General features: G+C 42.4%; 1 protein-coding gene across 2 annotated transcripts in view; it reads left to right on the forward strand.

The window, feature by feature from the left end:
- Positions 1–17,041: 17,041 nt before the first annotated feature.
- Positions 17,042–24,001, forward strand: part of TEC (tec protein tyrosine kinase) — a gene marked incomplete at both ends in the record, with an annotated part of 92,036 nt that continues 85,076 nt past the window's right edge. The window contains one exon of one of the 2 annotated variants that reach the window (XM_080678473.1): positions 17,042–17,222. In XM_080678473.1, coding sequence (XP_080534599.1) covers positions 17,085–17,222 — 138 coding nt within the window. The remainder of the gene's footprint in view (positions 17,223–24,001) is intronic. The other variant, XM_080678474.1, reaches the window with a different exon arrangement.

Below are 24,001 nucleotides of genomic sequence, written 5' to 3' on the forward strand. Positions count from 1 at the left end.
ATGAATTAGATTTGAAGTATGAAAGAGAGTAATAAATCAAAGATAACTCTTAAAATGTTGGCTGAGCAGTGGAGAGGTGGTGAGACCATTTACTCAGATGATAAAGGGTAAGTAAAGAACAAGTTTTAGGGGAGTATCTAGATATGTTTGTTGAGATGCCTGTTGAGATTCAAATAAAGATGCTAGGTTTACAATTGGATATATAAATCTGAAGTTCTTGGGGACAGGGCTGAAGATGTAGATTTCAGAGTTATCAACCTCTAGATGGTATTTCAAACCATGGAATTGGACGAGGTCATTCCTGAGAATATATAAATGAAGAAGCAAAGCAATCCCAGGATAGAGCCCTGGTACACACCCCTGTTTATAAGTAAAGCAGAAAAAATAGAAGCCAATAAATGGGACTGAGAAGATAAGATACAGCCTCTGAGATCAGAGAAAAATCCAGGAAACTTGGTGTCACAGAGAACTTAGAAAAGTTACGCATTTCAAAGAGAGGATGGTCAGCTGTGTTAAGTAAGATAAGAACTGAGGTCAAGTAAAATAACAGAGAAACAATCAATGGGTTTGGTAAGAAGAAGGTCCTTGGTGTCTTCGACAAATACGGTCATAGTGGAATGCTGGAGATAGAACTCCAACTGGAGTGTTTGGAGGAAAGCACATGATGAGAAGTAAGGACAGCAATCCTAATTCCATTTTTCAAGAGCTTGTGCTGCAAAGGGAAACAGAAGTGACTTGGTATTTGGAGGTGAATGTGGGTCAAGGGAATGGTTTATGACTGGGCACGTAAGTGAATGCTACTCTGCCAAAGGGGATGACCCAATAGAGGGATCAGGTGCATCAAAGAGGGGGAAACTGCAGGCCAGACATGTCTGAGATGGCAATAGGTGATGGGATTGAGAATTTAAAATAAACCAGTTTGTGTATTACTTACGTCAGAGGTATTTGCATTCTATATTTTATTTCTAATTTTGTAATGAAAGGATATATCCACCATTTGAACAGTTTCAGCCACCAGCCAGGATTGGGACATTTATGAGTTATGTTGTCACACTGGGCAGGTTGAGTGCCTCTGTGTTAGGCTTACTCAGCTACTATTGTGGAGAAGGTACCGTTTTGGAATTCTGCTCTGTAGGTGGTGCTCAGTGTTTCTTATGATGATGGTGAAACTGGTAAATTCAGTTTCTTAGATTTTGATATGGATAGCGAGTTGGGCAGGTTCTAAGCAGAGCTAAGAAGGGAATATGAGTTAATGTGCCACTTCCTTGTCCAGGTTTTATACCAGTATGACTTGATGTTTTGATAAATATAAAGCACCAATTTCACCCAGCAATGCAGGTAATACCATTTTTTTTGCATAGACCAGCAGACTTTAGGATGGTTGGCTAATGTAATTCAGTAGATCCTAGACAAGGTAAGCATTCTAGAATTTCAGCAAAGTGATAGAAATTTTGCTTTTTTGTGTTTTTAAAGCCAGTGAAACTTCAATTTTAAAGGGTAATGTAAAGCAAATGTATTAAATAAATGGTAATTTAAAATGTATTTTGTGTAAGTTCAAGTGTACATTTGGTGGTATTTAAGTAACTATATTTATCAACCGTCCTGGGATATGTGTTCTGTACCGTGGGTAAGTATGGTGGTTATCAGACTGGGGGGCGGGAGGTAATAAAGGATAAAGGGGACCAAGTATAAAGTGACAGAAGATGATTTGACTTTGAGTGGTGGGCACACAGTACAATATGCAGATCATGTATCATAGAAATGTACACTTGAAACCTATATAATCCTGTAAACCAATGTCAACCCAATAAATTTAATTTAACAATCTTTATGTAAAAAAATACAAACAACAACAACAAAATTATATAGTATCATATGTCTCAGTTATCTATTACTATATAACAAACCACCCTCCACTTAAAGGCACACAACAGCAACCACCATTTTATCACACTCATCCTATATAATAAAGAAGTACTATGCAAATTGACCCTCACACCCTCACAAGATGGCTGCCTATGACCAGGCCAGCAGGGGGGCGGTTAGTGAGGAACGACCAAACGACTGAACAAGGAGGCTGCGTGGGATGACCAGGCAAGCAGGGGGGTTAGTGAGGGACGACCAAATGACTGAACAAGCAAGCTGCGTGGGGCAACCAGGCCGGCGGGGGGGCAGTAAGAGGTGACCAGGCCGGCGGGGGGGACATTTGGGGGTGACCAGGCTGGCGGTGGGGGGGAGTTAGGGGTGACCAGGCCGGCAGGGGGGGGGACACGTTAGGGGTGACTGGGCCGGCAGAGGGGGGCAGTTGGGGGTGACCAGGCTGGCAGCGGAGGGGAGCAGTTAGGAGCGACCAGGCCGGCAGGGATGGGGCAGTTGGGGGCGACTTGGCTGGCAGTGAGGGGCAGTTAGGGGCAACCAGGCTGGCAGGGGGGGGGCAGTGAGGGGCAATCAGGCCAGTGTGGGGGCAGATAGGGGTGACCAGGCAGGCAGGCAGGTGAGCGATTAGGAGCCAGCGGTCCAGGATTGTGAGAGGGATATCCTCAGGATCGGGCCTAAACTGGCAGTTGGACATCCCCCAAGGGGTCCCGGATTGATTGGAGAGGGTGCAGGCTGGGCTGAGGGGACCCCCCCGCCCCGCCTCCCATGCACAAATTTCGTGCACTGGACCTCTAGTAGAATCTATAAGGATTGAACAGCACAAGGTGTCTACTCCACAATGTCTGTGCCCTTATCTTAGAAATCTTGATAGCTGGGTGTGACTCAGACAACTTGGGGCTAGAATCCCCTGGAAGTTTTCTCCCTTATATGCCTGGCTCCTAGGCTGGGATGGCTTGAAAGCTGAGCTCAGCTGGAATTCTCCGCTGGTGCTCCTGTATGTGGCTTCTCCATTTGGCGCAAGCTGCTCTCCCTGTGGTAGCTGGGCTCTAAGCGTGAGAGGCCGAAAGAACTAGGCAGGAGCCACACATTTTTATTGGCTTTACATCCATGACACTTTTTGAACGTAGTTTATAATTTTTATTTGTTATAAGTGATACATGAGAAGGTTTGCTATGGAATTAGTATTTTTGTCAGTCTATTTTTTCCCTCTTAGAGATCATGGATATAACAGCTCTTTAATAACTGAGCTCCACAAACCTTAGAAGTAAGGTTAACTATTTTTCTGGTCAAATTTGCCTTCTTGTTTTTGTATGCTCTGTGGTTTCAGTTATGCTGGTTACCTTTGGTGATCTTGTTAATGATTCTTTTATTAAAAGACTGCAATTTGAATATATGCACTTTACCCGACTACCTACTGTGCCTTGGTACTTTGTTAATCTGCACAGAATTTTTCTTTTATCATGCTGTAAACTTGAAAAGCAAACTTCTTCCATGAAATTTGAACAGGGAAAAGGAAAGGAAATAAAGGGAAGGGAGGAGTTACAAAAAGGACAAATGTCCCATAGACTGTGATTTTATTTTGCTAGAGATACAAATTCCTGCTTGTTCAAGAAGAGATAGTACCACATTACATTATTTTGTGGCTCAGTTGACTCAAGGAATCATTGGGAGAGCTTTCATGATGAGCGAGGTGGGATGGTAAGTCCATCCTTGAGGAAGACATTCTTATAAAGGAGAGCTCACCCACCTTTATTTACTTTCACTTGTCTGCCTTGGTCCCCTCCCCCCTTGTCTTCCTCCTTTCAACGTTTTCTATTCTCTTTCTTACCAGTGCTAAAGTGTTGGATGACAGGGGCGTGAAAAACCATTTAAAGGAAAGCTCTTCAATATATTTAAAAATTTTTTGTTATGGAAAATTTCAAACTTAAACAAAAATAGGGTAGTATAATGAACCCCTGTATCTACCACTTAACTTCACTCGTCATCAACTCAAGAACAATTTTATTTTGTCTGTACACCTTACCAGATTATGAAGCAAACCACAGGCATTATTTTATCTCTAAAATTTCAGTATGTAGCTGCAAAAGAACTCTTAAAAAATACACAATACTATTATTACACCCAAAAAACTCTAAAACAACCCAACATGATCTTTTTTTAAAAAAAAAAAAGATTTTTTTTTTTATTGATTTCAGAGAGGAAGGGAGAGGGAGCGAGAGATAGAAACATCAATGATGAGAGAGAATCATTGATTGGCTGCTTCCTGCAGGCCCCCTACTGGGGATGGAGCCAGCAACCTGGGCATTTGCCCTTGACCAGAATTGAACGTGGCACCCTTCAGTCCGCAAGCTGACACTCTAGCTACTGAGCCAAACCAGCTAGGGCATAACACTATCTTTTTTTTTTTTTTTTTTTTAAATCTTCATCTGAGGATATTTTTTTCATTGATTTCTAGAGAGAGTGGAAAGGAGGGAGGAGGGGAAGAGAGAGAGAGGCGCAGAGAGAGAGAGAGAGAGAGAGAGAGGGAGGGAGAGGGAGAGGGAGAGGGAGAGGGAGAGGGAGAGGGAGAGGGAGAGAGAGAGAGAGAGAGAGAGAGAGAGAGAGAGAGAGAGAGAGAGAAATCGATGTAAGAGAAACACATAGGTTGGTTGCCTACTGCATGCACCCCTACTGGGGCTGGGGAACCTGCAACCAAGGTACATGCCCTTGACCTGCGACTCTTAGGTCCGCAGGCCAATGCTCTAATCACTGAGCAAACCAGCCAGGGCTCAACACTATCTTGATTTCATCAAATCTTAATATTAGGAAACAAATGTTACAAAAAACATAATGTCATCAATGTCTAGTTAGTGTTCAGGTTGCCACAGTGTCTCATCATACATTTCAGCTAGTTGAGTTGTCTCAGGACTTTTAAATTTCATTGAATCCTCCTCAATCACTCTTTTTGTTCTTGAACTATTTTGTTAAAAAGGTTTCTCATTCTGTAAAACAGTTGAATGCAATAATGCCTTGGATTCTCTATTCCTATTTTAAAAACCATAAGGAAAAAATATGTTGACATAGACAGATGTTCCTCATTAAAAACAACTTCGAATACTGCAGTCAAGGAACACATAGGCATTTGATTATTTTATATGTAATTTCCAAATTTCTTTATTCTTACGTTTTCTTCTAGTAAAAGGTACTTTACTCACTTGAGATACTTGCTATTTATGCCTGTTTTCAATGGTTTTTGTTTCCCTTTGAAATAGCATGAAGCAAAAAGAGAAGTATTTGTTTTATGTCAGAAATTCCCACATCTGGGGAGAATTAGTGCCAGAATATTGTCACTTAAAGTGAATCCACTTAAATATCATCGTAAGCAGTAAAAGAAAAGAAAAAGCCCAGTATGATTCAGACTTTAACATGTTTATTTTATCTCCTATATGGCACCACTTAGATTATACTTGCTAACTCTTAGAACAAAGAGTGAATCAAGTACTAATTGTTTTCTTGAGATAGTTTTTTTTCTGATGGAAATGCATGATAAACTTTTACTTCCTTCACTTCATTTGAATTTGTCAGCACAATCTAAAGAGGGCCATTTTTTTCAAAAGCTGGAGAAAGCTTATTCAGTTTTTGCATGGGTGTGTCTACTAGGTAGAATAAAGGTTAAGCCACTATAACAAAGAACAATTATATGTAATTTCAAAAATAAGATAGAAATGTGTTTATTTCTTACAATGTCGAGGCTGGAGGGGCAGCTCTGCTCCATGAAGTCATTCCAAGACCAGGTTCTGGTTCCATTTCCTTCCTCCTCCTCTCCTCTGGCTCCTTTGGGTGTTGCCTGGAATGCATAAGGAAAGCTGAGTTTGCCATGTGTCCTTTCCAGCTGATGGGAAGGTGGAAAATGCTCTAAACCCAGGGGAAGTCACTTGTCTTAAAATTGAAGATGATCCACATCTCACTTCTGCACATATCGCTTTGGCTTGTTGAGGAAAGAGACAATTTAAGCTATGTCACCAAACCAAAACGCAATAACTAGCTTCGCTGAAGTTCCAGACTCTCCCAGGAGTGAAATCTCCTGATCAACACTAGTGAGGTAATCTGTTTGATAAAACCCCATCATTCTCCTTATGGAAGCTGTCCTTGCCTGAAACACTCCACTTAATTTCTTAGTCCTACAGTTTCTTTTTGTTTTGTTTTGTTTTTTTTGGCCTTAAAAACCTTCTATTTTGTACAGCTCATTGGAGTGCCCTTCTGGTTGCTAGATGGGATACTGACCAATTCATGAATCAATTATAAAGCCAATTAAATACCCAAATATACTTAATTGAATTTTGTTCTTTAGTAGGCTTTAACTTAGATGGCCATACCTAACTGCAAAGAAGGCTGGGAAATATCATCTCTAGTCCATATGTCCAGGAAGAAGGGAGAATGGATTGGTGTGTGTGTGTGTGTGTGTGTGTGTGTGTGTGTGTGTGAGGGTGAGGGTGGAAAAGGGAGCAAAGAGCATTCTTGTATAGTGTATCTTACTATTTTGATTATAAATCATTCTGTATTCTGTATAAATCATTCTGTATTCTGTTTTGATACTTCTATTGTGTTATTTTTGAGTGTGATTGAGCAGTTCTCCAGTATTGCTCTCATTAACATGTTGATCCTCATCTTTTGAATATTTGCTAGTTCATTGGCACCTGTATTATTAACTGTTGCATCTCTCATTCAATGAGAGATAAAGACCAGCAAAGCAGAACTTAGTAATGTGAAAGGGATATTTGCTTGGGGCCTATGTGTTCAGTTGATAAATGAACATTTTTATGTTATGACTAGAGGCCCGGTGCATGAAATTCATGCAGGGGGTGTGTGTCCCTCAGACCAGCCTGCACCCTCTCCAATCTGGGATCCCTCGAGGTCCTCTCACAATCCAGGACTGCTGGCTCCCAACCGCTTGCCTGCCTGTCTGCCTGATTACCCCTAACTGCTTCTGCCCGCCAGCCTGATCGATGCCTAACTGCTCCCCTGCCGGCCCGATTGCCCCCAACTGCCCTCCCCTGCTACCCTGGTCACCCCCAAATGCCCTCCCCTGCAGGCCTGGTCCCCCCCAACCGCCCTCCCCTACAGGCCTGGTCCCCCCCCAACTGCCCTCCCCTACAGGCCTGGTTGCCCCCAACTGCCCTCCTCTGCCAGCCCAGTCACACCTAACTGCCCTCCCCTGCAGGTCTGATCTCCCCCAACTGCCCTCCCCTGCTGGCCCAGTCACCCCTAACTGCCCTCCCCTGCAGGCCTGATCTCCCCCAACTGCCCTCCCTTGCAGGCCTGGTCCCTCCCAGCTGCCCTCCCCTGCCGGCCATCTCATGTCCACATGGGGGCAGCCATCTTTGACCACATGGAGGCGGCCATCTTGTGTGTTGGAATGACAGTCAATTTACATATTACTCTTTTATTATATAGGATAACTTTTGCTTCTCTCTAGAACCATTGAACTCACGTATAGTAAATATATGTGTTGATTCTTGGAAGTATTGCACGTGGTTTATTTTCTAAAACATTTCCCTCATTTATTACTCTTTTTTTCTTCCTTTTTGTAAATGGTGAGGTTCCCAACCCCAGTCGCAGCCAAAGACCACAGAGGGGAGCTTCAGTGTAGGACCCAAGCCTGTGTTGAGGAGCACCTGCTGTCTGTGTGTGCCTGTATTGGATGGACAACACGGAACAGCTCTTCTCAGTGCAGCACTGCTCCGTCTGTTTCCAGGTTTACTTGCCTCTTTAGTCCAATCACCCACCATATGGTAGTGAGCTGGCGTCCAGGGAACATTACCAGGAGAGATAAGTCATCCGGCCTCTGTAACTTTGGCCTTTTGTCTTCTCTTTAGGTAAGGGTTTTACTAGATATTTAAAAAAAATAACATTTATTTTTCAGTTACCATTGACATATAATATTAGTTTCAGGTAGAAGTAGAAGTTCTGAAACAGGGCTTTAACTAAACTCGACTGATCTTAGGGAATAGTATAGCATAGTGATTAGACATTTATATAACTTATAAAGTGATCACCCCAGTAAATCTGGTACTCATCTCCTACATACATAGTTATTGCAATAATATTGACTATACTAGAGGCCCAGCGCACAAAATCATGCGCACGTAGCTTGCCGCTGCTTGCTGCCGTTCGCTGCCCCGCCACTGCCTGCCACTGTGAGCTGTGAGCTGCACCGCCTGCTCACTACCACAAGCCGCCCCGCCTGCCTGTCCACCACGTGAGCCGCAAGCTGTCCTGCCTGCTGCCGTGAGCTGCTGCTCATGGGCCGGTGTGGGGGGCGGGGAGAGCACTGAGAGGTGGTCAATGCACCTCATGGCAACTGGTCAAGCGGTCGTTCCGATCATTCCGCTTATGGTCCCAGGCCTTTTATTATATAGGATTCCCTATGCACTACTTGACATCCCTGTGACTATTTTTATAATTGGCAATTGTCCGTATTAATCCCTTTCCTTCTTTCACTACCCCCCCCCCCACGAACCACCTTATCAAAATGTTCTTTGTAACTGTAAGTTTGTTTCTGTTTTGTTTGTTTATTTATTTTGTGTTTGTTTTTATATTCCACATACAAGTGAAACCATTTGGTATTTGTCTTTCTCTGTCTAATTTATTTCACTTAGCATAATTTCCTTTAGGTCCATCTGTGTTGTAAATGGCAAGATTTCGTTCTTTTTTATGGCTGAATAATGTTTCATTGTAAAAATGCACCACAGCTTTTTTATCCATTTGTCTATTGATGGACACTAGATAGTTTGATTCTTGAATTCTTCACCAGTTCATCTTCAGTAGGTCAGCAGACAAACACTCAAAACTTTGTAACCTACTACATATCAACTGGCCGAAAGGAGAAATCATTGACACTTTTAAGAATATACAGGTTATCACTGGGTGCCTTTGTTCAATAGATTAGAAAGGCTATAGCTTCACTTCATGATCTTAAATGGGGAGCTTAGAATGTACCATTTATTTAGAAATCAGCCTAATACCTTTTTTTTTGGCTTATATTTCTGTTACTTAATTCTGCTTTTACAAAAGGAAATTGAGCTTAAGCTGTGAGTATACATTGCAGGAGAGAGCATGGTTAGAGTTGTTCTGATATAATAGCTACCCATTTTAGGTACCTTTGAACTGAAATATAATCTACAGCATTTGGTTTCTCAGATAAACGTCACTCTGATGTTTATTTATGCTAGATTTCTGAACATTGGGACGCTAACTTTGTCATAAATCTATGATGAGATGTATAAAAGTTATAGGTTCTAGTGTAGAAGTTCTGAAACAGAGGGCTTTAATTAAACTCTACTGATCTTAGGGCATAGCCAAGTGTTAGATTGAATTATATAATATGGCTGATTTTGTAGGTAAAATAGTGCTGGGTAATGACAATTTCATACGGCTCAACCTAAATGATGTGAATTTCAACAACCTCAAATCACTCTGCTCCTTCCTTTAAGGAGTTTATCCTTCCCCTACCCTGATAACTAGGATGTTTGTTTCTTATTTACTGAACCCCTTACCATGCTATAATTTGGTAACTCAGATTACTTTTGTTTTCATCTGTCTCTGACTACCATTCCTGGTTAGCACCTCTGTTCTCTCTCTATTTTAAAATCTTCACCTGAGGACATGTTTTTTAGAGAGAGAGGAAGTGAGGCAGGAAGGGATGGATGGAGGGAGGGAGGGAGATAGAGATAGAGATAGAGATAGAGATAGAGAGAAACATCCATGTGAGAGAGAAACATTGATCAGTTGCATTCTGCACACACCCTGACCAGGGATTGAACCTGAAACCTAGGTATGTGCCCTGACCAGGAATAAACCCACAAGCTTTTGTGTATGGGATGATGCTCTAACCAACTGAGCCACCCGACCAGGGCAGTACTTCTGTTCTCTTGATTTAAAAAACAGTACTATGAAAGGTTGTAGAGACTAGAATGGACAGCTCTCAGTAGCTATCCTTTTATGGTGAAGAACGTACTAAGATCTTTGGGTTAAAATTGCCAAACTGTGAAACTGAGAATCATTAGACTGGTACTCAGATTTGCAACACTGGACAGGAATATAAATTCTTGGTGGCTTGGGTTTCTCATGGATGAAACTGTGACAGTTTCCATTATCTACTTCAGAATACTGGTGCTCCAAGAACAGACATACAGACCAGTGGAACAGAACAGAGAACCCAGAAATTGACACAAGCCGTTATGCTCAATTAATATTTGACAAAGGAGGCTAGAGCCTATAATGGAGTCAAGACAGTCTCTTCAGTAAATGGTGTTGGGAAAACTGGACAGATACTTGCAAAAAAATGAAACTAGACCACCAACTTACACCATACACAAAAACAAACTCAAAATGGATAAAGGACTTAAACGTAAGATGGGAAACCATAAAAATCTTAGAAGAAGCCATAGGCAGCAAAATAGCAGACATTTGTTGTAGCAATATCTTTAATGATACAGATCCTAGGGCAATGGGAACTAAGGAGAAGATAAACAAATGGGACTACATCAAAATAAAAAGCTTCTGCACAGCAAAAGAAACCATCAACAAAACAACAAGAAAGCCCACTGCATGGGAGAACATATTTGCCAATGTTATCATTGATAAAGGCTCAATCTCCAACATTTACAGGGAACTCATACAACTTAACAAAAGGAAGATAAACAATCCAATCAAAGGACCTAAATAGATACTTTTCGAAAGAGGACATTCAGAAAGCCAAGAGACATATGAAAACATGCTCAAAGTCACTAATCATCCAAGAGATGCAAATCAAAACAACAATGAGGTACCACCTCACACCTGTCAGAATGGCTATCATCAACAAATCAACAAATGGTAAGTGCTGGAGAGGATGCAGAGAAAAAGAAACCCTCCTGCACTGCTGGTGAGAATGCAGACTGGTGCAGCCACTGTGGAGAACAGTATGGAGTTTCCTCAAAAAGTTAAAAATGGAATTCTCATTTGACCCAGTGATCCCACTTCAAGGATTATATCCCAAGAAAACAGAAACACCCATCAGAAAGGATATATGCACCCCTATGTTCATAGCAGCACAATTTACAATAACTAAGATTTGGAAACAGCCGAAGTGCCCATCAGCAGATGACTGGATTAGAAAACTATGGTACATCTACACAATGGAATACTACACTGCTATAAAAAAGAAGGAATCCTTACCATTTGCAATAGCATGGATAGAACTGGAGAGCATTATGCTAAGTGAAATAAGCCAGTCAGAGAAAGAGAAATATCACATGATCTCACTAATTTATGGCTAATAAAGAACATTATAAACTGATGAACAAAAATAGATATAGAGGCAGAGAAGCATTGAACAGACTGTCAAACTACAGCGAGAAGGCTGGGGAGGGTTGTGTGGGGGAGGTAAGAGATCAACTGAAGGACTTGTATGCATGCATATAGGCATAACCAATGGATGCAAGACACTGGGGGGCAGTGAGGGCATCTGTGGGGGTGGGGGGGGGTAGAGGAGGCCGGGGAAGGTCAATAGGGAAAAAAAGGAGACATATGTAGTACTGTTTGTAATTTTTTAAACAATAAAATAAAATAAAAAGAATATTGGTGCTCAAAGACTAAAGTGTTACGTTTTCTAAACTTTTTAAAAATTTAATTTTTTAAAGATTGAGGTAAATTGACATATAACATTATATTAGTTTCAGTTGTGCAACATAATGATTGGATTTTTGTAAATATTGCAAAATGATCACCACAATAAGTCTAGTTAACATTAAGATTTACTCTCAGCAACTTTCAAGTATGCAGTTTAGTATTATCAACTACAATCACCATGCTGTACATTACATTCCCAGGACTGATTTGTTTTATTACTGGAAATTGGTACCTTTTGATCTCCTTTACCCAGTTTGCCCATCATCTAACCTCTGTCTCTGTCTACGAGCTTGTTTTTTTTTTTTTAAAGAAATCACATATAAAAGTTATATCATATGGTATTTTTCTTTCTGTGTCTGACTTATTTCACTTAGCTTAATACCCTCAATGTCTGTCCTTGCTATTGCAATGGTAAGATTTTGTTCTTTTTTTATGGCTGCATAATATTCCATTGTGTACACATATCACATCTTCTTTATCCATTCATCCATTTATGGACACTTAGATTGTTTTCATATCTTGGCTATTATAAATAATGCTGTAATGAACATAGGGCTGCATAATTTTTTCAAGTTAGTGTTTTTAAGTTTTTCAGGTATACTAGTATATACCTGAGAGGGATTGCTGGATCATATGCTAATGCTAATCTTAATTTTTTTGAGGAACCTCCATACTATTTTCCATAGCGGCTGCACCAATTTACATTCCCACCAATAGTGAACAAGGGTTCCTTTTTCTCCACACCTTTGCCAGCACTTATTATTTCTTGTTACAAACACAGACAACAGTGTGGTGATGGCCAGCAGAAGGGGAGGGCGTTGGGGGCTGGGTGCGAGCAGGCAAAGGGGAGGGGGGATGGGAACATCTGTAATAGTGTCAACAATAAAAATAAAGTTAAAGACCTTCCAGACCATAAGGTCTCTGTTGCAGCTACTCACGGCTGCCATTGTAGTGTGAAAGCAGTTACAGACAATATGTAAACAACTGAGTATGGCTGATTTGTAATAAGACTTTAATTACAATATAAAAAATAAAATAAATCAATTCCAGGGAAAATAAAGAATTTTGCAGAAAAGGAAAAATAATCACAGTATTCTGCAGAGTTCAGCTCTGGGAAATACATCTAGAACAGCGGTCATCAACCATTCGGACTTCAAGGACCACCAGTGATCCACGGACCACCGATTGGTGACCGCTTATCTAGAACATCATAATAATGTAAACAAAAAATAGCAATTTTACTACTCATAAATATATTGAGGGTGAGTGCAGGAAATGTGCTTGTGTGTGGGTGGGGAGTACATTGTGAAAGACCTATATCTTTCACAGTACTCGTAGGAAGTCATTAGAGCATACCTAAAATTGAAAAACCAAGAAGTAGCAACACAAGTAGGTTACTTAGAGAGTGACGGTACAAACAAAAAATTTTTAAAATAAAAATGTTTGCCTCTGAGAATCAGAAAATTATTGGAAGATGGCAGTGGAAAGGTATATGCTCTCTACTCTCCGCCCCTAAAAGTCTATTAAAACTTAAAAAAAAAAAAGGAAGATTTTCCTGTCTTCTTTAGAGAATTGCTTACTTTTTTTAAGTTGGCAAAGTTTTACTGATTAACTGTAGATCTTTTCTCAATACCTTTAGGTTCATCTCCTGAAAAAAACTCTTAACTTGATCTAATTTGGCCTAGTTGCTCTCTTGGCCTGCTGCTCAATGTCATTTTAGGTTTTCCTTTCAGCATCATCTGGGAGATTCTCCTTACCTTTCTTTTGTGTTGGAACCTCTGTTTCCTGTCTTTCATGTATTTTGTGGCTTACTTCCTTCTTTCAGTAGAGCACATCCTCAAGTGGCTTTTTGAGAAGGCTGAATAGGAGGTAAAAAACTTTTAAGCCTTGCATATTTGAAAGATGTCTTTATTCTCTTGTCACTGCATTGCTGGTTTGGCTGAGTATAGAATTTTGGATTAGAAATCAATTTCCTTTGGGATTTTTCTCCATCATCCTGTATTGCCTTTGAAGATTGCCACTCTGAATTTCAGTCCTTTCTATGAAACCTACTTTTAAGCTTGTGGAATCACCTGCCCCGGGTGTTGAGACCTTTTGCCTCTAGAGCTGCAGATGAGCCACACCCCACTTATCCTCCAGGACTTCCAAAAGTCTTCTGTTTGGTAACTATGGTGTTACTCACTGGGCTGGGAACTACACATTTGCATATGGCCTGTTTTCCAGGGCATAGCTTGGTTTTCTCTTACAGTCCATTTTTGTAAATTGTTTTCACCCTGTTTTGAAGATGTGCTGCAGAAAGATGAAAAGATAATTTCCAAGGATGTGGTATTTACAGATCAGCAGCTTCTCAGGGGAAAAAAGGAAAAGAGAGCGCCAAAATTTTAATTTAGAATAAGGAAGACCAACTTAGATGCAAAAGGAACAAGAGCTTTTTTCTGACTTTTCATCTTAGTTTAGCTAATGGGCTAATAGGTCTTTTATCCAACTATTTACTGAGAGGCTGCTGTAAACACCAAGAACGGTATAAAGAGTTAGTGGAAGAGCCCAAGCTCTTTCTTTAAGATACTGACTCTCAAATCTACTTGCACATTAAATTATGATGCCCTGGGCCTCACCCCAGAACAACTGAAAAAAAAAAAAAAATCTGGGTCCTGGACATGTACATTAAAAAGAAAATCTCCTGCCCTAGCTGGTTTGGCTCTGTGGTTAAAGCGTTAGCCCTCAGACTGAAGGGTCGTGGGTTCGATTCCCTGTCAAGGGCACATTCCTCAGTTGCAGGCTCCATTCCCGCTCCGATTTGGGCCTGTGAGGGAGGCAATTCATTGATGTGTCTCTTTCATATTGATGTTTCTCTCTCTCTGTCTCTCCCCTCACTTCTACTCTCTCTAGGAAATCAATGGAAAAAATATCCACCAGCGAGGATTCAAAAAAAAAAGAGAAGAAAATCTCCTTAGGTTGTTCTAATATACTAGAGGCCTGGTGCACAAAATTCGTGCATGGGGGGGAGGGGATGGGTCCCTCAGCCCCACCTGTACCCTCTCCAACGGCAGTGGGCAAGCAGGCCCTGCTGTCTGCTGTCTGCGGAGCCCGCTTGCCTGCTCACCATCGCTGGCGGGACTGAAAGGACTGGGGGACTCCAGCGGCAGGCAAGCAGTGCAGCTGGACCCTCCTGGAGGCGGTCCGGCTGTGCCACTTGCCTCCTGCCCCCCGGGACTGGGGGACTCCGACGGGGCTGAGGGGACTGGGCGCTGCCATCTTGTGGCTGTGGGCGCTGCCAGCTTTGTGAAGGAGTGGTGGTCAATTTGAATATTCCCTCTTTATTAGATAGGATACTTAAGGTTGAGAACTATTTCTTTAGTAGGTTAAAATCTAGGTGAAAATTCAAATATGTACATTAATTGCTATATAACATGGAAGATTATGATGAGCTCTATGATGAGTGAGACAGAGATTATGGGTACATGAATTGGGAGGGTTTTTTGTTGTTAATCCTCACCCGAGGATATTTTTCCATTGATTTTTAGAGAGAGTGAAAGGGAGAGGGAGAGAGAAACATTGATGTTCCAGAGGCTCATCGATTGGTTGCCTCCCGCATGTTCCCCCCCTGGGCACATGCAACTAAGGTACATGCCCTTGGCTAGAATCAAACCCGGGACCTTTCAATCTGCAGGCCAACACTATCCACTGAGTCAAACCAGCTAGGGCTGATTGGAAGGTTTTTAATAAATCTGAGTCATCATGAAAGGCTTCATCAAGAAAGTGTGTGTTGAGGTAGGGGAGCTTTCATAGGGAGAGAGGGGTCTCTAGGCCAGGGATTGAATGCCAGGTATTTTGACTGGGTGTAGAACATATGGGGAACAGTAGAAATAAAAATTCGATGTTAGGTTGTAGCCAGATTCTAGACAATCCAGTGTCAAACTAAGGAGTTTTGACTTTATCCTGCAGGTGGGAGGGAGGCTTTGAGGAGACATTGAGGGAGGCATTGGGGATTTCTGTTGAATGATCAAAGTGGCATGATCAAAGTGGTGTCTTTGAAGAGTGATCCAGTGGGAATGAGGGGTATGTAGTGTGAATAACATGAGGCAAGAGCCTGGGGAAAGGAAGATCAGTTGGAAAGCTCCTAATGTGGTCAAGAGTATAATGCTCTGAGCTAGGAAAAGAGCAGTGGAATTAAAAAAATAATGATAAACATTTGTATACTGTTTTCAAAATAAGTTCTTTTTCACATCTCATTAAACCTCACAATAACTTCATGGTATTGACCTCCATGTTTTATAAAGGAAGGAACTGATACACAGAGTTAAGCTGTCATGAAGTAACCAAGTGGAAAATGAAAGGGCCTAATTGGATGACGACAGAGCAATACTAGGGAGTTGCAAGGGTGCTTCTGAGGTATCAGGTTGGGTGTGAAGATGGTGGAATTCCTCAGTGGCTAACTCAGTGTCAAGTCTCCGGCTGTGGTCTCAAGTAACCCCTTATGTTCTTTTTTTTTTTTTAATATGTTTTTATTCCAGAGAGGAACGGAGAGGGAGAGAGAGAGAGAAACACCAATGATGAGAGCGAATCATTGATCGGCTGCTTCCTGCACACACCCTACTAGGGATTGAGCCCGCAAACTGGGCATGTGCTCTGACCCCTGACTGGGAATTGAACCATGACTTCCTGGTTCATAGGTCGCTGCTCACCTACTTCCATTGCATTTATGGTTTGATATACAATGATGTCTTATAAAGGTGTGGTGAAGGAAGAGAAGAAATGGCTGTCACCAATTCAACTTGTCTCAAATAAGAATATTCAGGCCTTTTCTGAGTATCCTGAGTTTTCAGATAGTTAAATTTTGTTGAATATTAGAAGGTTTAGTCTGGACATGGGGCTCCAAATATGGGCTGAGTAGGTTAGCTATAACTGGGTTTCCTTTTCCCTTGGGGTTGAGAAGAGAACTGTGGAGTGTGGTAGTTTAGACACGAGAGAACATCCTCGTGGATCTGGTGATTAGGGTGTTCGATCAAGATTGCATCCTTGTCAGAGCTGGAGATTGAACCGTAGCCATGACTGTGGTAATTCATTTTGTTCACACATTTACCTAATCTATGTGCTTGTCCATTTTATGTACCAAGACCCTAGGCTATTCAAATAGAAGCTTAAATCAGCCATGCAGGTGATGAATTATACTTTTCCATCCGAGATGTTTGTTTCCTTGCATTCAAATAGCAGAAGAGTGTGCCGGAAAGTTAAGGGATGCTGGGGAGGTACAAAGGAGAGAATCATCATCATGGCAAACCTTGATTAGGTTTTCTATAAAATGCTGGATATGGGTGAAGAGAATGAGGCTGGAGGTGGAATGGAGGTTGAGCTTTTGTGACCTGGCATTCTCAGTCCAGGTGTGTGGAGTAGCATTTATTGGCTCTGGGTGTGGAGAGGATAAAGGCTATTTTGGTGATTTGAAATGACAACATCCTTGGAAAATTAAAATGTCACATTTTCTTTCAACTGTTCATTTTCTTTAGAATACTGGAATCTTCAATGGCAGGAGAAGGAGTGATCAGAAGACCGAGATGAATTTTAACACTATTCTAGAAGAGATTCTTATTAAAAGGTCACAGCAGAGAAAGAAGACATCGCCCTTAAACTACAAAGAGAGACTTTTTGTGCTTACAAAGTCCATGTTAACCTACTATGAAGGTCGAGCAGAGGTAGGAGACAATCAAAATGTGCTTTGCTGATTTCTGTGTTGTTACTACTTTGTAATACTTCCTCCAATTTTATGGAATAAGCTTTAGGTTAATGAAGTTAATAATGAAGTAAAGGTAATAATACGTTATTTGGATTTGAAAGATAAAGTTTAGGATGTGGATATAAATTATTCACAAGTTCATTAATTATGGGTTTGGTATATATGGGTAAACATTTTATATCAGCATACTAAATTAATCTGTTAATGAAAACAAATTAAATCCTTATGGAATTCATTAAGTATATTGTATACATGACTCTTTCCCATAAGTTACTGAATTACATATCAGTCTTCTTTAACACGTAGAAACTGTGTCTGTATCAATTCATCATACAGTGGCACAGACCTCTGCCCCCTCCTGGTTCTCTGGACCCCAGGCTCCTTCAATACGATGGCAATAAGCTTTCACTGAAATTCTTCCTGTTACGTACAGCTAGTTGTGCTTTGGGAGTATGTGGAGGAATTCTGTTCTGGGTGGTGGAAATTCAGGCGAGCCGTACCTTCCAACTCGGACATTGGAAAACCTGTGTTTCGGTTTCCCTGACGGGCCGCTCTTTGGTGTGCACTCCTTGTTCTTGTTACTCACAGTTAGCTCACATTTCGGCATGTTCTAATGAACTGGTAATTGATCTTCCCGGCAATTTATGTTGTTTGATCTTACTCATAATAACACAGAACAAAGGGGGTTTCATAAGTGATCTTGCATTCTGCTCAGGGAACTCAATGACATGTGGGTCAGATAATCTGACACTCCAGGGGACGCTCTGTGTGGTATTGCGAGGGAATCCAGGGGAGCGCAGGGCTGCGGATTAACCAGGAAAAAGGCCACTAAATGATGGTGAGAAAACAAGGGGTGGAGAGATTTCTCTATGTTGCGATGTGGAATAAAACATTTTCAAGTAGTGAGTAAATCTACAATTGCTAGCTAAGAAATCAGGAACTTTTTATAACTGGACTTAGGTACTACTCATTTGGTTGGTGTGTTTTCTCTAATGCTGCTCCAGTATGGAAACTGGCAAATAGTTTATAAAGTCGCGGAGTAGGGAGACTAGTTGTGTCGGATCACGAAGGCCACCTCCAGGTGCGATGATTTGATAGGAGGACTCATGGCACTCAGCATATAGTTGTACTCTCAGGTACAGTTTATTTGGTTTATTACAGTGAAAGGAGACAAAGCAAAGTCAGCAAAAGTAAAAGGCAAATGGGGCAAGTCTGGAGGAAACCAAGCATAAGATTGTAAGAGTTCTTTCTCAATGGAGTCACAAAGGGTGTGCATAATTCCTCCAGCATCGAATTGTGACAGTTATGAAATGTTGTTACCAGGAAGCTCATTAGAGACTCAGTAGCCAAGGTTTTCATTGGAGGCTGATCACGTAGGTACCCTCTGCCTAGCATGTACCAACACTCAAGACTCCAGAAGGAAAGCAGGTGTTCAGCTTAAACATATTGTTTGTACAAATAGTTCAGGCTCAGTGAGCTATTCATATGGGTGCTCAGAATGGCAGGGCCCTCCCAGAGTTCAAGTTTAAGCCAAGGCCCAACCTTGTAAGCAGGCCTTTCCCAAGATAGTAGTCTCATAGGCCAGCTATGTTAACTCTTTTTGCAAATCAGTAGTAATACTGATAAAAATTTTTGAGCACCAAATATATGCCAGGCACTGTGCTAAATATTTTACATGCATTACTTTCCCCCTCAAAACAATGCTAAATTGTATTTTTAGTATCCTCATTTAAAAAATGAGTGATGTGAGGCTTAGAAAGTTTAAAAACTTGCACAGGATCATACACCTAATGAATTACAGGGCTATTTTCTTCAAAGCCTATCTTTGAAACCACCTTGATACTCCAAAGAGTGGAAAAAAATCTGTTAAATCTTTCTATAATACAGGTAGAGTTGTATTTTAAAACAAGTATATTTTTATTACTTTCAGTTATGAATTTTTAAAATTTTCTTTGCAATAGAAGAACATTAACACTAGACAGGGTTTTTGTCCTGGCCCTGCCACTATCTACTTGGACACTGTAAAACAGTGCTCTTCAATTTGTATATACACCGAGTGGCCAGGTTATTATGATCTCTGAACGCATAATAATCTGGCCACTCAGTGTATATATATATTAGAGGCTCAGTGCATGAATTCGTGCATGGGTGGGATCCGGCCAGTCTGGCCAGGGGGAGGGGACATGGGCAGTTGGCTGGCCTGCCTGCTGGTCGAACTCCTGGTCGAGGGGACAATTTGCATATTAGCCTTTTATTATATAAGACTAGTGGCCCGGTGCATGAAATTTGTGCACATTAAAAGGGGATTAATTAGAGGAAATAATTTAATATTGCTATTTGCCCTTTCTCTATAATAGAAGTGTCAGAGATGAAAGAAAATTAGTAAAATGTATATGAAAACCTTCCTCCTGTCAGAGTCTGGGGCACACCACGGGACCCAGAGTCAAGTCCCCGCCCATCCACATGTGCCTCAAAATCGCATGAGAACCAGACCTGGCCGGCGCCCACCCCCCCTCATTGGGATAGATCCAGACCTGGCTAGTCCCACCCTTGTCAAGCCCCACCGGGCAGGGAACGTAGCCTCAGGTCCCCTGGCCCGGTGCCAGGACGGGGGGCGTGGCATGAGGTCCCCCAGCCCAGACCGGGGTGGTGGGGTGTGTCTTGAGGTCCTCCGTCAAGCCCTGCCAGGTGTGGGACATGGCATGAGATCCCCTGTCAAGCCCCGCCAGGCAGGGGAGGGGGGAAAGGGCGCAGCCTCAGGTCCCCCAGCCCAGCACCGGGAGGGGGGAACAGCCTCAGGTCCCCTATCACGCCCCATCGGCAGGGGGGTGCAGCCTCAGGTCCCCCCTGGGTGGGGGGCGTGGCCTGAGTTCCCCTGACCCAGCACTGGGGGTGCACCTTGAGGTCCCCTGTCAAGCCCTGCCAGGCAGGGGGGTGCAGCCTCAGGTCCCTGGCTCTGTGCTGGGGCGGGGGATGTGGCCTGAGGTCCCCCGGCATGGAGCTGGGGCCGGGGGAGCAGCCTGAGGTCCCCTAGCCCAGCACCAGGACGGGAAGTGCACCTTGAGGTCCCCTGTCAAGCCCTGCTGGGTGGGGGGTGTGGCCTGAAGTCCCCTGTCAAGCCCTGCCTGCCTGAGGTCCCCTGTCAAGCCCCACAGGGGCGGGGGAGGGCGTAGCCTCAGGTCCCTGCTGATTGCTTGTTAAGGCTCCTTATGGGAACTTGGCCTCAGCTGTGGGTGCAGCCATCTTTGTGACGGATGGTCAATTAGCATATTCCCTCTTTATTAGATAGGATATACACTGAGTGGCCAGATTATTATTCATTCAGAGATCATAATAATCTGGCCACTCAGTGTATAGTTTGTTTGTTTGTTTATTTATTTATTTATTTATTTATTTTTAATATATTTTATTGATATTTTACAGAGAGGAAGGGAGAGGGATAGAGAGCTAGAAACATCGATGAGAGAGAAACATTGATCAGCTGCCTCCTGCACACCTCCCACTGGGGGTGTGCCCACAGCCAAGGTACATGCCCTTGACCGGAATCGAACCCGGGACCCTTCAGTCCGCAGGCCGACGCTCTATCCACTGAGCCAAACTGGTTTTGGCCACTCTGTATAGTTTAGAAATTACTTTTATATACATTTTCTATCTCTTTATATTCTGAACTCCTCCTTTGTCATCTCTGCTTCAACCCTAGCACTCATCCCATCTATTACCAAGTCCCATGAATTCTCCTTCCCTTTGTTACAACTTGAATGTGGCTCCCCACCCCATTCTCTTAGGTGGATTACTGCTGTACCTGATTCACTCTTGAATATTTATCTTTCGTTTACAGAATCTTCAGAGAGAGATTGAAAACCTGTAGCTTTGTATCTTCTCTAGGATCAAGTTAAAACTTCTTAGCTTGGAATCCAAGGTGCATATGCAATTTTCTAATTGCCAACCCTCCTCCTTCGGCCTCAGCCATATACCTGCAATTGCCCTTTTTCATGGTGCCTTTGTTAATACTGGTATTATTCAGTCTACTTAGAGTGATATCCTTCTCTACCTTCCTGCCAGGATCTATCTCTCCATCCACTGTCTCTTTTAGCCACCAAAAATTTGTTGAGTGCTTGGCAAGTGCTTATCTTTCCTGACTCATCTCACTCCCCACCTCCTCTGAAGCCTTTCCTATTTCTTTCCCACTAAAGGTAGAATCCACACCCCACTTCAATCCTCTATGCCCTGTAAATACTTTTATCATGGCATCTTGGTTGTCTGACTATTTACATATCTGCGTCCTTCACTGGACTTTAAACTCTTTGAGGGCAGGGTTCATAGCTTATTATTTTTGCATTTCTGAGGGCCCAGTGCACAGTGAGTACTCGGTAGGAGGGCTGGCTGGATGGAAGGAGAGATGGAGAGACCATAATCTTAGACACAGGCAGGGCAGGTTCATCCTAAACATACTAGTACAGCATGAACCATGATAACCAGAAAGGTTGTCACACTGCAAGTAAGTGGAAGAGTCAGAATTTGAACCTTGATATTCTGACTCTAAATTCAGTGCTTTTTCCATAATGCCACCAGTGCATCCCTTATCATTTCATTCCAGCTGTACTGAAATAGAACATTGTTTGAAATGAGATGCTTGAAATTTTAGTCTTTTACCCAGGATAACTGACAGGATGGTTACGAGTATGACGTGACATGAGTCTCCTAAACATCCTGGGGAAACTCTCATCTTTCTATGGAGTCTTCTGGGTCATAGAGGACTCTATATCACAGTTTCCTGGGAGCCTGGAGACTGTGATATAGAGATAAGAGCCTCCTAAAGTCCTGGGATGATCACATGTTTCTCTCCCGGTTGTATCCTTACACTACATGGACCTCCCAGTGGGAAGCAGAGGTTTCCAGGACACTTGTAATCATACCTGAAGATTTGTATCTTTCAGCACTTCCTCTGATTCTGGAGAATGGGTGTGGGGTGGGAAAAGTTTCTTTTATTTACTATAGAGAAATTGGAAGCATTTGCATCACACTTTAGGTTACCAGATAGTTCAGTAGCTTGTAAAAAGTGATACAGCTCTAAACACTCAATAGAGACAGTACAGTGCTTATTGTACAAGGAAACATTTTTTGGCTCTGAAAATTCTCAGCTATATTATCCCAGAAATTTTTTCTTTTATTATTTAAACTAGTGGCCCAGTACACGAAATTTGTGCACAGGGGGTGGGTGTGTGTGTGTGTGTGTCCCTCACCCCAGCCTGCACCCTCTCCAATCTGGGACCCCTCGGAGGATGTCCAACTACCGGCAGTCGAACATCCCTCTCGCAATCTGGGACCTCTGGTTCCTAACTGCTCACCTGCCTGCCTGCCTGATCGCCCCTAACCACTCTGACTGCCAGCCTGATCACCCCCAACTGCACCCCCCTTGTAGCCTGATCACCCCTAAATGCCCCCCCTGCTGGCCTGATTGCCCCCAACTGCCCCCCTGCTGGCCTGCTTGCCCACAACTGCCCCCTGTGCCAGCCTCCTCACCCCCAACTGCCCCCCCTGCTGGCATGCTCGCTTCCAATTGCCCCCTGCACCAGCCTTCTCACCCCCAACTGCCCCCCCTGCCAGCCTGCTCGCCCCCAACTGCCTCCCCCCCCCCCCCCCCGCCGGCCTGATCACCCCCAACTGCTCTCCCCTCCTGGCCTGATCGCCTTAACCACCTCTGCCTTGGCCCCGCCACCATGGCTTTATCTAGAAGGATGTCTGGAAGGTCTCCCAGAAGGTCTCCCGGTCAAATTAGCATATTACCCTTTTATTAGTATAGATTATTTTTCATTATTTAAAAAATGTTTATTTATTTATTTGAGAGAGAGAGAAACATCGACTTGTTCCACTTATCCATGCATTCATTGGTTGCTTCTTTTATGTGCCATGACCATGGATGGAACCTGAAACCTTGGCATATCTGGACAATGCTCTAACCAAATGAGCTACTCCGCCAGGGTGAAAACTCATTTTCTTGTAGGCAGTTGAGTTTCTTTGTTTCTGAAATAAGGTAGTATTCACTTCCTCTCTTATGTCTCAATTTCCTTTCTTATGTCTCTTCTTCTGATTCATATCTGCCTTCTTAATCTACTGTCCTGGATCTGAACTTCCTTGTAATTAATCATTTACTAGGATCTGGTCCATCCTCTTAATTTACCAATTTATTCATTTTCATTTCATAACATTTTACTATGTGTTTTTTCTCTCTAGGAAGCAGAAACCTACTTAAGACAGAAGGTGGGTGGGTGGGAGGGTACCATTCCTTCCATCCAGGCTCTGAAAATTTTTTTAATAACTTCATATTTTGCTGTAGTTTCAAACTTTGAAAAAGTTGCAAGAATAGTAGAAGAAACTCTCAAGTAACCTGGACTCAGATTTACGAATTTGTCAATGGTTTTGTCCAGTTTGCTCTATCATTCTCTTTGTCTATGTCTCTCTCTATGCATGTTATTTTCTGAACAATTTGAGAGTAACTTGTAGATGTTGCCCCTTTTATCACTTTATAGGTCATTATGTATTGTGTAAGACCAAGACCATTCTCTTTTATAATCACATTACAGTGATCAAAATCAAGACTTTAAACACTGATACTATACTATTGTTGAGTCTGTAGTCTGTAGTCAAATTTCATTTATTTTTCTGCTGATATCATCATAGCTATTTCTCAACTTCCTCCCCTTGCCAAGTCGAGGATCTAATCCCTGATCACTCATT

Source organism: Plecotus auritus (genome assembly GCF_963455305.1).
Source record: "Plecotus auritus genome assembly, chromosome: 1".
Classification (NCBI taxonomy): domain Eukaryota; kingdom Metazoa; phylum Chordata; class Mammalia; order Chiroptera; family Vespertilionidae; genus Plecotus; species Plecotus auritus.